Source organism: Beta vulgaris, chromosome 2 (assembly GCF_026745355.1).
Source record: "Beta vulgaris subsp. vulgaris cultivar EL10 chromosome 2, EL10.2, whole genome shotgun sequence".
NCBI lineage: Eukaryota > Viridiplantae > Streptophyta > Magnoliopsida > Caryophyllales > Amaranthaceae > Beta > Beta vulgaris.
In genome coordinates this window covers 2,015,821-2,030,762 of record NC_079203.1, presented here as the reverse complement: position 1 = coordinate 2,030,762, position 14,942 = coordinate 2,015,821, and the positions used below count along the sequence as shown (strand labels likewise).

General features: G+C 35.9%; 1 protein-coding gene across 2 annotated transcripts; it reads left to right on the top strand.

Moving 5' to 3' along the window:
* The first annotated feature begins 2,550 nt into the window (after positions 1-2,550).
* Positions 2,551-13,245, top strand: LOC104887746 (hypothetical protein). 2 transcript variants are annotated; one of them, XR_789384.4, is made up of 6 exons: positions 2,551-2,769; positions 2,993-5,551; positions 7,498-9,240; positions 10,582-10,837; positions 10,922-11,830; positions 12,793-13,245. XR_789384.4 is itself a non-coding variant. In XM_010672471.3 (5 exons), the coding sequence occupies exons 2-5, from the start codon at positions 3,071-3,073 to the stop codon at positions 11,506-11,508; spliced, it is 5,067 nt and encodes a 1,688-aa protein (XP_010670773.2). In that variant the 5' UTR covers positions 2,551-2,769; positions 2,993-3,070; the 3' UTR covers positions 11,509-12,111. The 2 variants fall into 2 exon arrangements, 1 of the variants encoding a protein (XP_010670773.2); XM_010672471.3 differs by lacking the exon at positions 12,793-13,245 and having other exon boundaries at positions 10,922-12,111.
* Positions 13,246-14,942: the final 1,697 nt, after the last annotated feature.

The following is a 14,942-nucleotide window of genomic DNA, read 5'->3' as shown; positions in this document are numbered from 1 at the left end:
TGTATTGGAAACTTTGTTCTCTTGATAAATTAATTATCTTTTTTCGTGGACTTAATGGATTGTTATTTTACATTTTGTATGTGTGAGTTGCGACATGATTATAGTGTTTTTTTCTTCCCAAATAAATTGTGATATGAGGTTAGAATTTTTTTGAACCGCTATTTGGAATTTCTATATCCGTCAGACCGTCACCGGATAACCCTAGCCTAAAAACTAGTTGATATCTTAGCATGACAAGAACATCATATTACAAAGATCATAAAAGTTCTCTATTTTTTTTTACAAATTCATTCAAATCTATACTAATATATTAAAGTCATTCCTAAACAAGGAGCTGTGCCACGAAACGTTGTACCTTAAAGTGCCACTTCAAATAAAACACATAGAGTAAAAAATGTTAGAAAATGCATGGTATAAAATTTGATCCCATAACTTCAAAACTAGTATATCAAAATTTTAAACACTAAACCAAATAATGTTTCATACTATAATTTTAAAGTAAAATATTAATAAACAAAAACTACAACGATCTGACACATAACCTAAAAACTAGGGTTCATTAACAGATCGGGTCGGGTCGGGTCGTGTTCGGGACCGGGTTAATAATAAACATGTTGAACATGTGACAATCCAAACTGGACCCATTTATTTAACGGGTTGAAAAACTCAACCTTGACCCTACATGTTTATTAAACGGGTTGCGCATATAACTCGTTTAACCCATTTACATATTTATTACTAGTAAATTTTTATTTAAATTTATTAGTTTTTAACAATAAATTTACATGAAACTATGCATGATTAGATTTTCTTTTCACTATTTGTTTTCTACAATTAGTATTTTTAAAATTTTCACCAAATTTAAAACAATATTTTAGGAAATTTATATTCTAATGAGTTAAACAAGTCAAAGCAGGTTAATTTCGAGTTGAATATATCAATCTTAACACAACTCATTTAATTAAATAGGTAAGTCGTGTCAACCTATTTATTTAAATGAATCAAAATCTCAACTCAAACCCGTTTATTTCAATCCAAATTTGAATTCGATAAACGGGTTGCTTCACTTTTTCACATCTCCACTAAAAGTAGTTTTTCCTCTAAAGAGTATCAAGGATTGCTTGTCAATATGTTTAGCGCACTTAAACAAACAACACATGGCACAATAGTAGGATTACCAAAAAAACACACGTGGACCTATTTACACGCACTCTCAAATCAACCACATCACTACAAATACTGAAAAAAGCGTAATTTAAGTAATTAAAAAATCCACGTGTCACACAATTTCATACGAGTGCACATGTATTCAGTGCTCTCTCATATAGAGGAACAAAATTCCCTCTTCTTTCTTCTTTAAAAAGCTGAGTGGCATTTTCGTAATTTTTTCACTTCATTTAGGTTAAATTATTTTACCTTAAAAAGGAAAAGTTGAATAAAAACTTTCCTTAAAATATTTATTTTCATTTTTCCAATTTTCAGCTAACTACTTCACAACTTGGCCCCACTTCTAACTTCTAATCTTAGCCGTCTATTGCTTTCTCTATTTAACTGTAAGAAATGAAATCCTAAGGCTCATATAATTTTAACCAAGTTTCATACTATTAAACAAAAACATACTTCTCCCGTTTTTTTACCTGTTATTCTCTTTGTTTTTTTTATTTATCATTTTCACTTAAAATCTTGACACTATTCATATTTAGAGAGAATCTTTTCAATTTTTTTCAATTTTGTAAGAGAAAATATAGTCATGTGGGGAATTGTTTGATTCCTCTCGATTAGTGCATTATTAATATTCAGTCGTTATAATTTTTACTAATATATAATGAAAGATATTTAAGTTTAAAGATGTACATTGGAAGATATGCACAAAAAAGTGAGAAAGATAATTTAACATTTTTTATCATCCTTTGTAATTTATACGTGAATAAAAATATAGTAATGTGAAATTTGTCTTAATATTTTTTAATATGTATTTTTTTATAATTTTTACAAGAGAAAAACTAAATGCAGTCTAAAAAGCTGCATATATGAAGCTAACAGTAGAAAGCAAACATTAACGGATCATTCATTACAAATATTAATGCAAACTTTTGTCATAAATTTATAACTAATTTCCATTTTAAGCAATCTATTTATATTTGATATCTATACTAATATATTAAAAGGCTCCCTAAGGAGTTTTAGTTCATGTAATCCATGTACAATAAAAAAAATTAGAAATTGCATAGTATAAGTTTTGATCCCCTGAAGTCAAGTTCATGTACTAAAGTTTTAACCACTAGACCAAGTTGTATTTAGTGTTATCATATCAAAGTACAATATTAATAAATGAAATTTTTTCTTACCCGGGGCAAATCCCGGGCCTAATAACTAGTGCAATTTTAAAAGCTGCACATAACATAACCCATTTTACAAATACAAAATTAGAAATATATATTTTCAAAGTTTTACATTGACATGTCTGATAAATAATATAAAATTACAATAAATTTTTATGATTCTTTTTTAGAAATGTTTTTTTTACTTTTGTATTTCATTTTTTGTTCTTTTCATTTTTTCAAATCTAAACTAGTAAACTCCCTTTACTCTCTCTAACATATGTGACGGAAAAACGAAACCCTAGCTCTATGTTCTATCTAGAAAAATCCCTAATTAGTTGCGAAATTTGTTAAATCAAATTGGGGCTAACGCAGGAAAAAGCTCAGAATTAAACCCTAATTTCTGAACAAAACAACTTTGATCGCTGGAGATTTTGTGATGTGTAAGGTATGATTTTTTTTTTTTTTTTTTTGTGAATTTCTTGTTCGCATGCGGTTTTAATTCCAGTTGTTTTTGGTTGGATTATGATGAAATTAGGTTTATTTAGGGGTTAGATCTTAGTGGTAGAGTGATTTTGTTTTCAATTTTTTGATTTTGAAAATGTTGAGAGTTTGATTTGTTTTTGTTGATGATTAAATTGCATTCTTGTTGGTGAATTTTTTGGTGTCAGATCTGAGGTATTTGGTAAGGACATGAATGGTGGACATGTAGGTTGGGGATTCTGGGTTATGCTTAGTAGATTGACTGCATGTTAATGGAAGATAGAGCAGAAAAGACTCATGGTACTGAGAATGCTGAGAAATCTATGTCATTGGATCTGCAAAGGGTATATAATCAGAAGCCCTGGGTTTCTGCTGTCAAAAAGCGTGGTTCTGGGAACGGTAGTAGTAGTAGTAATGCCTTGAAGCGGAAACTTGATTCTGATGATCAGAATGAGGCTAGGAAAAAGAGTAAAAAGGAGGTGTTCTTGAGTAGTTTGTCGTCTGGGAAGAAGAGTAAGAAGAGTGCAGGTGGAGTCTCTGAGGGTAGGTTGAAACCTGTGGGCGCTGCCTCGGGTAAGCTAGAGTCACGGGAGGATGTGAGAGGGGATGGTGATTGTAGTGGTTTAGGTGGCATTTCTCTTAATCTAAATAGTAATGTTACTATTCCCAAGCGCCCTCGAGATTTGGTCCGAAGAAAGAAGGTTGAGCCAGATGTTGTGTCAAAGCAGGAGAGACCATCGAGTAGTATAGGAAATTTAGCTGAAGGAAGAGGCAAGTTGAATGGCACTTCAGACTGTACTTTGTCACAGAATGGCAATGCTAATGGGAAATTGCCTCAGAATGGTGAATCTGAGGGTACTTCTAATGGCAATGTCGTAGTGAAGGTCAAAAGGAAAAATAATTCTCATGATCATAAAGAAAATAGGTCTAGTGGTCCTGACTTGCTCCGGCATTTGAAAAGAGATGATTCTCATTCCTCTTTACATGATGATTCAGTGACGAAGAAAGCTAGAAGAAATCGTAAGAAAAAAAAAGAAACCAGAATCGAAAGGCCTGTGCTCACAGTGGAAGCTAAGCAAGAGTCAAGTAGGATTTGTGATGATTCTCAGGATGATGAGGAGAATCTCGAGGCAAACGCAGCTAGGATGCTTTCATCCCGCTTTGATCCAAGTTGCACGGGGTTCTCTGCCGGTGGCAAGAGCTCTAAATTGCCTTCTGCAAATGGCTTGTCAGCATTGGTCTCTTCGAGTACGGAATTGGCTACTACACATCCACATTCCAGGGATGAGTCAGATATTGCATCTAGTGATGCTGAAGCCAGAGTTTTACGACCAAGGGATCAGCAGAAAGCTAAGGGGCTCTCAAGAAAACGTCGTCATTTTTATGAAGTTGTATTTAGGGATTTGGATTCTTATTGGGTACTTAACCGAAGGATCAAGATTTTCTGGCCATTGGACCAGCGATGGTATTTTGGTCATGTAATTGGTTATGATCCAGAGAAAAAACTTCATCATATCAAATATGATGATCGTGAAGAAGAATTGATTGATCTGCAACATGAGAGGTTCAAGCTCTTACTACTACCGAGTGAGGTGCCTGGTAAGGTTGGGAGGAAAAGATCAACAGCACATCCAAGAAAGGGGAAGCATGGGGAAACTGCTGATATAGAGGAGAAGACTAATAGCAGCTGTATGGAATCTGAGCCAATTATTTCATGGTTGGCGCGATCTACTCTTCGCAAATCACCACCCGTTGGAGTAAGGAAGAAAAAGAGAACAAAATCTCAATCATCCTCAGTTTCAGAAGGGAAAATTGAGCCATGGGATAGCTTGGAATTGGGTTCTTCTGGGCGTCATACTGATAATTTTGCTTGTAGTTCTGCATTGCTAAATAATTCAGGTGATACCATACGGGAGAGCAGGCTGACTGCAGATAACTTTCTCTCGAGTGATGATAGAGCTCCAATAGTTTATTTTAGGCGGCGTTATCACAAGAAAGATCAACCACCATCTAGTGTTCTTGAAGGGGGTTTGTGCCTGCTATCAGAGAAGCCTCCAGTACATGGAAATGCACCTGAATTTGTTGATTGTATAGACCTGGATGTTGACATGCCATTGTTGACCACTGAGTGTGGGTATCCTGCTAAAAGATTGTGCAATGATGAGCTTATTTGGGACATTGATTGCTCTGGTCTTCTAAAGCTGATTACGCCAGTAACAAGTTTAAAGGTGTCTAAGTTTGATTTGAGCTTCCCTATGCAAGGTGTTAGCAGCAAGATAGTTGGATGGCAGAGGTTCATGTTCATGCTTCAACACGGTACTCTGATCTCTACGTGGCCTATAGTCCATCTGGAGATACTGTTTGTTGACAATATCGTTGGTTTGCGGTTTCTCTTGTTTGAAGGTTGTATGAAGCAGGCGGTCTGTTTTGTTTTTTTGGTCTTGGCTATTCTTTGTCTATTTGAGCAGAAAGAAATGCATGATGATCAGCAGTTCCCTATGACCTCAGTCAGGTTTCGATTTGCTGGTTTACCTTACCTTGAAAAGCAGCTCGTGTTTACGTTTTACAACTTTACTGAGATGGCAAATTCCAAGTGGTTGTACCTAGACAGAAAGCTGAAGAATCACTGTATGCTCACCAAGCAACTGCCACCATCAGAATGCACTTACGATAATATTGAAGCACTCCGAAGTGGTTGTAATCAATTAAAATTGACCAATGTTTCCCGAAAACCCTCTTCAGTGATGGTAAGGACTCTTTTAATTCTTTCTCCTGCTTAAATATATCTCCTGTTCCAACTTTTTTTAATTTTGCCATTGGCAATGTTTTGAATATCGATACTGTTTTCATTTATTGGTACCACCATGTGTTCCTTCTTTAGTGCACCACTTACAGAAGCAATAATAACAATCTAGGGGTGAGTTTGCGTATCACTATAGGAGTGCACCATTTTCAATATGACAGGGCTTACATTACGGAATTGATCAGCTAATTTATTTGAAGATGTTATAATACTTGCCAGAGGAAGTATATGTTAAGAATTATTTTATCGATTTCTTGAATAGAAGTCAACGATTATGGATTCATTGGGTGGGGAAATTATGTTCTTTAATTATCTGGGTGCTAGGTTTGGGCACGATGGGGTGGGAAAAGGAATGAAATTTGATGAAGTGAAGTGGTTAGCTATTGCCTGGCCTGTCTCGGTTTTCTTTTGAGTGTTGTAAATCTGTGATGCTGTCTGCCTTTCCACCAGTTATCTGAATGCTAATGAAATGTAAGTGAATTTGACATACCAAGAAACTTTTGTCACCTAATAGTTTAATTTTAATTCTATTGTCTCTTATTATTGTTTTCTTCAATTCTTTTGATGTGTATGTTTTTTAGGTTGAATGATGCTGAAATAGTGATATTGATTGAGAACTGACTTTTACCGAAGAATTTTAGTTTCTATAGGAAGATATCTCTACCTATTAATAGGCAGATTACTGTTAAAAGAATCTCTAGGTCAGGTTCCACATATGATCATAGGGATTATCTAGAGCATGTTTGGTTAGAGAATTACCAGATTAGGTTACGGAATCTATTCATCTTTCGGTTATTAAGCGCTTTGGTACGAGTTTGCCCTTATCTGATTCCGTTACTTCATGTAAACGAACATCCCTGTTTTGTTTTCACTGCCCAATCTGCTGAAAGCCTGAAGCAGAATACATTATTTACTGGAAATACAAAATCCATCCTTTTCTCTCCCTTCACACTATCTTAACTCTTTATCTCCTCCTTCCTCGTTGAAGCTTTTGTTGATCGGCCTTATCTTTTATAGGGACGGTGGAAATGGATGTCTGCCTTTTTTTCGATTGATTATCCTCATCTTGAAATTTGTGGATTTTAGTCTTATATCTGCTTATTAATATCATTTTTTTAATTGTTCACTTTCTTTCTGTCCTCACAAAATTGCAATCAATAGTATATCAAAATCTGAATTTCTTATTTAGAAGAAAAAAAACTGCATATGAACATGATGAAAGAGCACCATGGGAAGTGATTCCATACCTTAGCTGAACACCTGAACCAAACACTCCATAGAAGAAACACTTATTATGACCATACCTACTTTTTTTTTAATTGACTAATTTCATTCCCTTTCCGTTCCACAGCTTGAATCAAACATGCTCTGGGAAGTTTGATCTTTTTCCTCATTTTACTTTCTCTCAAGATTATGCCACTATGCCGCTGCTTATGTGGGAGCCTGTAATAATTTGTGCAAAACCTTACATTCTCCAATACAGCAGCTGTAGAGCTCCTTACCATTAGTTTGCATTATGGAAAATTATTTTTCTTGACTGAGCAAGTGAGCATTTATCATCTCCCCTCTACATGATATAACATGTAAATGTAGGAATTGAATTGATTTTTAGAAACCTTGAATGATTTCCTGATCCAATTAAGGATAGATAGAGTTTAGTTTCTGTTGTATCTTTCTTTAGTTAGAAGATTTATTATTGGATGTGTTTTAGGAGTATTATCCAACTGCTGTTCCATGTTGGTCTTTCTAGTTTAAGTTTAATTTCGGATAACCTACATAAATAGTAATTGTCTCAGTTTAAGTTTGAAAGTCCTATTGTCTGATAGGCAAAGCTATGCTGCTGTACTTACTGGTGCCTGTCCTAATACTTGGATCTTGTTATTTAATCAGAACTTACAGAAAAGGTCTAGGCAGCGGGGTACTAGCTTTTCTTCTAGGCATTCTGGTTGTATCAAGTTGAGCGGTCTAGCTTTTGCTAGTGATGATATACTCGGAAGATTTCCTCCATTTGCTCTTTCCTTTGGTGCCGCACCTTCATTCTTTCTTAGTCTGCATTTGAGGCTACTAATGGAACGCAGCATTCCTTCCTCCAGCTTTTGGGATCAAGATCCTGTATATTTGATGGATCATCCAGATAATGAGGGTGGGTTAGTGGCTACCGACAAGCTTCTGATTAAAGAGAATTCTATTCTTTCATCAGTTTCTGTAGGGGATAATTCACTGGTCCATCCAAATATTAGATCCGAGTTAGACTCTTGTTCAAACATAGATCTTGGCAATAATCTCTCTGTGGATGTTGCTGAAGCAATGACTTCGAAGCCTTCCCTTGGCTCTGACGATTCTCCAGAAATTGAGGTTGATAGCATGCTTCAGCTTGATAAAAGAAAAGCTCAGCTAACCGAGAGTGAGCACACTCTTTCATCAGCACAGCCTTTAGATGTCGATAACCAGCATTGTACAGTTGGAAGCAAGGTGAAAGGTGGACCTCGTAATGGCATGATCACTGAACTTCCTGTCCAAGGGGATGCTGATACTGGTGTGCAGAATATTCGAAACTCTGTTGTCTTAGCTTTGCGTTCCATCGGTGGAGTATGCACTCCAAAACCCACTGCTTCTCAAAGTACGTGGGACAGGAGTAGAGATGGTATTTCCTGCTCTTTAGCTTCTGCAAGTATGCCGACTGGCTGGATCGACGGGAAACAAGATTTTCTCCTTAGTGGCTTTGGCAATGGACCTAAGAAGCCACGAACTCAGGTTTCATATTCTCTTCCATTTGGAGGACAGGATTGTAACTCTAAGAACAAATTTCATCATTCAAAAGGTTTTTCTCATAAACGCATCAGAAGAGCTAGTGAGAAGAAAACATCTGAAGCTTTTGGGACTGCTCAAAGAAATATGGAATTGTTGTCTTCTGAGGCAAATATTTTAATTACGGCTGGGGACCGAGGATGGAGAGAATGTGGGGCGAGAATTGTGCTTGAGCTTTTTGATCACAGTGAGTGGAGACTTGCTGTAAAAACTTCAGGCGACACAAGATATTCTTACAAAGCTCATCAGTTTGTGCAACCTGGAACAACAAACCGGTATACTCATGCTATGATGTGGAAAGGAGGAAAGGATTGGATTCTGGAGTTTCCAGACCGGTCTCAGTGGGCAACTTTCAAAGAGATGCATGAAGAATGCTATAATAGGAATTTTCGCGCTGCTTCCGTGAAAAATATTCCCATCCCTGGAGTTCGTTTGATTGAAGAAAATGATGATAATTCTCCTGAGGTACCGTATATTCGCCCTTCTCCGAAATACTATCGTCAGGTGGAAACTGATATCGACATTGCTATGGATCCATCCCGTGTTTTATATGACATGGACAGTGATGATGAGCGGTGGATCATTAAACATAGAGGCATAGAATTTAATGAAAGGGGGTGTGGAGATGTCTCTGATGAGATGTTTGAGAAAACAATTGATGTGCTTGAGAAATTTGCATATGTCAAACAATGCGATCTCTTCACTTCGGATGAATTAGAGGAAGTCACGGCTGAGGTTGGGCCACTTGAAGCCATGAAAATCATTTATGAACATTGGAAGGAGAAGCGGCAGAGAAAGGGAGTGCCTCTCGTTCGGCATCTACAGGTATCTTCTAGTTGGCTAATTGGCCCCTTAATGTTCTTGAAATTAATGCATTTTTATTTTTTTGAGGAGTTTTACTTTGTGTAAACTCTTATTCGTTTACTTTTACTGTCTCATTTGTGACGGAAAACGATTTCTTATGACGATTCATGTTATGTACGTCCTCTACTTCTTTTAGATGAAATATTTACCTTTTTGGTGAGTGAATTAAACATCAAATGTTGCATCTAAAAAAACAGAGGTGGTATAAATCTTTATTCATTTGCTTCATTGAATATTTTTTTTGATGTGAAGTTTTAGAATAATGAGGATACATTTGTAATCTTATGAACCTGAACTGGTTTTATCCATGTGATGCCTCCAAAGAAGCAGTTGCTTGCTAATGGAGGTCGTGCTATATGCTGAAATTTATCGTCCTCCTTGTGCACCTTTTTCTTTAATTTTTAAAAAAATTGAAGAATTAATATGAAAAAGGAAGTTTTAGAAAGCATGAAAGAGAATAAAGAGGGAAGGATAAGAGTATTTCAACTAAAGAAACGTTAGGAGTTCACTTGATAGAGGGAAGGGAACAGAGTTGAGAGTTTCTTTCTCTTGGTCTGTATGAGCCTCTTTTGCTTTTGGCATGTTGCCTTGTTGATTTCTTGTTGTGCACTTGGAATTAAATTTTTTGCTGATTGAACCCATGAAATGTCGTGCCTCTTCTAGAAAAAAAAATATTCAACTCCATCTCAAATTTTATTTAACTGGTATATTGGTATGCTATGTAGCACAGAAACCTCTAGGTTCAGGCTTTTGGAAAGATGGAAACAAATTTGTTTTCAGAAACAAGGGTGATGCATTTATCCATCTATTTTCAAGTTTCTTTAGTAGGGAAATTGCTGGGGTTTCTGGAACGAAAATGTTTTGAAAACAGCAGAGGCTTCTGTGCTTCAAGGGTGGTATGTATTACAGCTTTAGGGGATCCTTTATCTGGAGACACCGAGACAGTGCTGTTAATATGGATGTATAGGGTGATGCAAAAATGTCAAAGGTCCAATCTTTTAATTATAATTATTTATTAGTGAGAGACTTTGGTAAATGCCTTGTATGATGAAGGATAGTTCATGTTAGTTGAGAGTATTGCAAGGATTGAACTTATAAGGAGTCATTACATAATTTTAGGATTAGGGAAAAAAAAAGAGCAATTTGAAGCCACGATGTTCATAGTGTGTGATGCATCATGTCTAATTTTTTATGTTTGACAAAGATACTGATGAGGTTCTTCTTTAAAAAGGCTAGTAATTTGGTTATTTAATCCATGCCTTTGTCCTGAACTCTTAATAGAATTCCGTGTGTTTGATGCAGCCTGCATTATGGGAGAAGTATCAGCAGCAAGTAAAAGAATGGGAGCAAATGATGGCAAAGAGCAACGTGGTCACATCCAGTGGGTTTCAGGAAAAGTCCTCAACAATTGAGAAACCTCCAATGTTTGCTTTCTGTTTGAAACCACGAGGATTGGAAATTCCTAATAGAGGGTCGAAGCAGAGATCACAGAAGAAACTTCCTGTTGGTGCTCTGAGCAACGGAATTCCTGGAGATGCGGATATTTTTCATTCTCTAGGTATCTTTTAAATGTTTTTTTTTGGGTTGAACTAGCCCTTGTTATTTTGCCTTCGAAACTGATTTGCTATATGAATATTTACAGCTGGACGGCGATTAAATGGGTTTGCTTTAGGGGACGACAGAGCTGTCTACTCTGCATATAATCAGGGCATGTCTGATTCTTCTCCTGTTCTTCAGGGATCAACAAGGGTGTTCTCCCCCAGAGATCCTGGGACTGGGGGGTACTTTTCATTGAGTAGTGATGGGTATGAGAAAAATCATTACCCGAAACTATATAGAAACAAGTCGAAGAAGTTATGCTTTATACCATCCTCAAGTGATCAGCTGCCATATTCTTCATACAACCAGAGGACACCTGCCAAGAGAAGTTCAGCTCAGTTATGGAGCTCTTCTGAGTGGCCCAGTCAGATGCGTTATCAACCTGATGGGTTTCAAAGGCATAACTTTGATCAACTGGGCCCGACTGAGCTTGATGAGTTTAGGTTGCGTGATGCAGCAAGTGCTGCTCGACATGCCGTCACCGTAGCTAAAATGAAGAGGGAAAATGCTCAGAGAATGCTTTGTAGAGCAGATCTGGCAATGCATAAGGCAGTTGCTGCAATCATGACTGCTGAGGCAGTTAAAGCTTCATGCAGGGAGGCAAATAGTGATGTTCAGATGAGTGAGTGAAACCTTTTCCTCATCTGAAGAGCTTGCCTGTCACACGGGATCTCTTCTCCCAATTGTATCAGGGGATTGAATATGATTGCCGAAAGGATTGATTTTATTCCCCAGATGACTGGAATCTGTAGATACACAAGTCCTCTAACATGGTATGAGCTGACTCAGAGGGGTGTCTGAAACTTGTTCTTTTGCCGAGTTGTGCCAGGCTTTTCAGATCACTAGATTTAGTGTATCAAGGCAGTATCAATGGGTGGTTTGCTATTAGTTTGCTGAGCTGCTGGTTTTCTCATTAACTGAAAAGTCTGAAACCCTCCTCCTGTTTGTGCAGGTAATGGGTGCATGAAATTTTTGTTTCCATTGTACAGAATTTTTTTATCTCTTCTCCATTCCCTCCTATAACCTTTAGTTCAGCATTTAAGGAGCGTGCTAAATAATAGAATACACTCCTTGAGATGTTGTTAGAACATCTGATTGGATTCCTTTAGCGGTTGTCTTATTATCCAGAGCACTATATAGGAAAAATATTTCCAGAGGGTAAAGAATTGTAAGTAAATGCTTTGAAAGTTGAAAAGTATATGAGAGGCCTAATATCCACTGCTTCTCTCTCTATATCTTTCACTTAACAGCTTCAAGTGTTGCCTCGTTTTTATATCTTTTTTCCCGGTAAATGAGTGAAGTTCGTCTTGAAGAGCAAATGATACATGTTTGTGTCCGTTACTACGTGTGATCAACCCCTTAAAACACTGATATTGCTGTTCTGATTTTGATTTTGTAACATATTTGTCGGAGTGCTTATTTTCCTAGGCCAAAAAAAATAGCAATTCATTGTATGCATTCACAGATTCACTGAACATATGAGGTTCTATTTGCAGGTTTCTTAAACTTTCCTCAGTCTCTCTTGTTCTTAGCTTTATATGTCTGCACTTCGATGCAAAGTGAATATTCTTCTTTTCCTCGTGTAATGATCTTGTGGATGTGTGTAGCTTTTTCTTTGCTCTTGGAGCCAAATATTGTTCCAGTTGTGGCTTGTTGGACTGTTTTCTGTTGGTGTTCTGGAGGGACCCAGAGTGGGAGTGAGAGGGGTTGTTCTGTGGGGTAAGAAAAAAATGTTCTGCTTGTTGCATTAACTAGGTGACTCCATAGTGTAGGGATAGTACAATGTTTCTATTCTTAGCCGGGATTATTTTTGCGAAGTGGCCTTGGTTTTTTAGTCATTGTCATTTTTCATTGGTTTAGTTCTGTTGATAATGGATCTTTTGTATCACTTAGTGATCATATTGCCTATTTCAGTTGCGTCTTTGTGATGCCGCAATGAAAGCTAAGGTGAAGTTAGCGTGCTTTGATGTAGAATCCTGCTTGGTTGGCATTTTTCATTCTGTTCTGCAAGAATTTTGTGATTTTCTTTCAGTTAAGATTCTCGGTGAAGCCATGAAGTAGTGATTCGGTATTGTTTTCTTCATCTTTTTTTTTGTACAAAGAAGGATGTAATTCATGTTGTAAAGTTAATTGTAGACACGATGGAGAACGCAGATATTTATAGCATCTGTTGCATAAGAAGGATGTTAGGGGAGATGCAATGAAACAGCGCAATTTTTATGAGTTTTTATTACTTGTGGTGTGTTGCATGCAAATATGCAATGTTGGGTGGGCTATTTGCTTTGTATTAAAGTTGCGAAGCAAATGTAAGGTGGACACAACCGCATCAATAGTAGCTTGGTTTGAGCTTTATTCTTGTCTACACCTTACTTGAAAAAAGTATTCAAGTTTTTTTTTTTTAAAAGAAGCTCAATTTGCAACTCTTGATTAACTTGTAATATTTGTACAGATGAAAGATCAAATATGTTTTGACCATGTATCGTTACACACAATATCAGGTGATCTAGGTGCTTACTAAGCAACCTATAATGTTCTTTTTTGGCTCGTATCATAGCTACAAATAATAATGTGTGCATTATGATGCCTATTTTCATGGTAAAGCGCATAATGGGGGTGTTATGTATGGGTTTAGAATTTGTTTGTGACAATTCATAAAAATGTTGGCAATACTTTGTTTGTTTAATGAAGTAAATAGACTGAGAATAGATAACAAAATTACAAAAGATACCGAAAGAGTCGTTATAGTCCTTTTTCGCTTCATTTTTTTTTTGACAATCGAGAAATTGTACACAATTAGAAGAGGAAGTATAACCTAATTCTAATGCAATTCAAACTAAAACAAGCAAATAAATGTAAAGGAGCCTTAAGAGCTTCACCTTCATTAATTGCAAATTGGTCATATCATTTTCCTTTTCAATTTCTACCTATAATGTCTCCATGTGTCTTATTTTTATAGGTTTTGATGTCATTAATCCTATTCTCATATTTTCCCAAAGTTTCAATCTCACTAAACAAAAAAGGGAATATAAAATGTGGGGTATAATTTCCCATTCCCGACTTCTATTCCCACTAAATAAGTATACTATCAAATTAATATTAAAAAATTTAACAAACTCACTCACCATTGCATTTATGTAATTTTTATGAAAAATATTAATAATAAAAAATTTAAAATTATAAAAAGTTCAATTTTAATATAGTATATAATTTATTCGGTGTTGGTTACTTGAAATCTAGTTAACATGTCAATGGTAGTAATTAGCATATCATATCTTGACGGTATCTTATCAAATTGCTAGTGTATTGCATCCAAAAAAAAAAAAATTGTCGAATTTTTTTTATACTAAATAAAGACTTTTTTTTTCATAAATTTACAAAAATGTCATGATATGAGACAAAATCTCCAATAGCTCGTGGTATACAAAAAATAGTTATCTAAGTAAAAAGTGTATATATAAAATAGGTATTAGCATTGCTTTAAACTGTAATGATACTCAATTTGATATTGAAAATGATGTTTTCCTAAAGACAATAATTTCCTAGAGTAGTATAATTTGTAAATACTATACTCCCCTTTGGCAATTTTTTTTGATTCGGTAATTTATTAGCCAAATTAAGCTTAGTCTCCAGAGACTGGAGGTTGGGGATTTATAACCGGAAGCAAATATCCACGCAAACGTCCCAAATATGGGGTTGATGAGAGTCGCCCCAAATATATATATATATATATATATATATATATATATATATTTAGAATTAATTATATTAAAGTATATCGAGTCCTCCTAATAATTTTTTTTTGGGGTATAACAGGAAAAGTTATGGCACCCTTCTCTCAAGAGAGTGACCTAACAAATCAAGAATTACCAAATGATCAAATGTAGGATCAGTTCTAATGTCAACGTCCACCACCACCACCACAACAGGAATAAAGTGACCTTTTTTAGATAGATAGTCTGTTGTGCAGTTGGCTTTGCGGAAAATGTGATTTATGGAGCAAATAGTTAGTTGACTGATTTTCAACCGGATGTCATTGATGAGAGTGTGAATGCTCCATGGACATG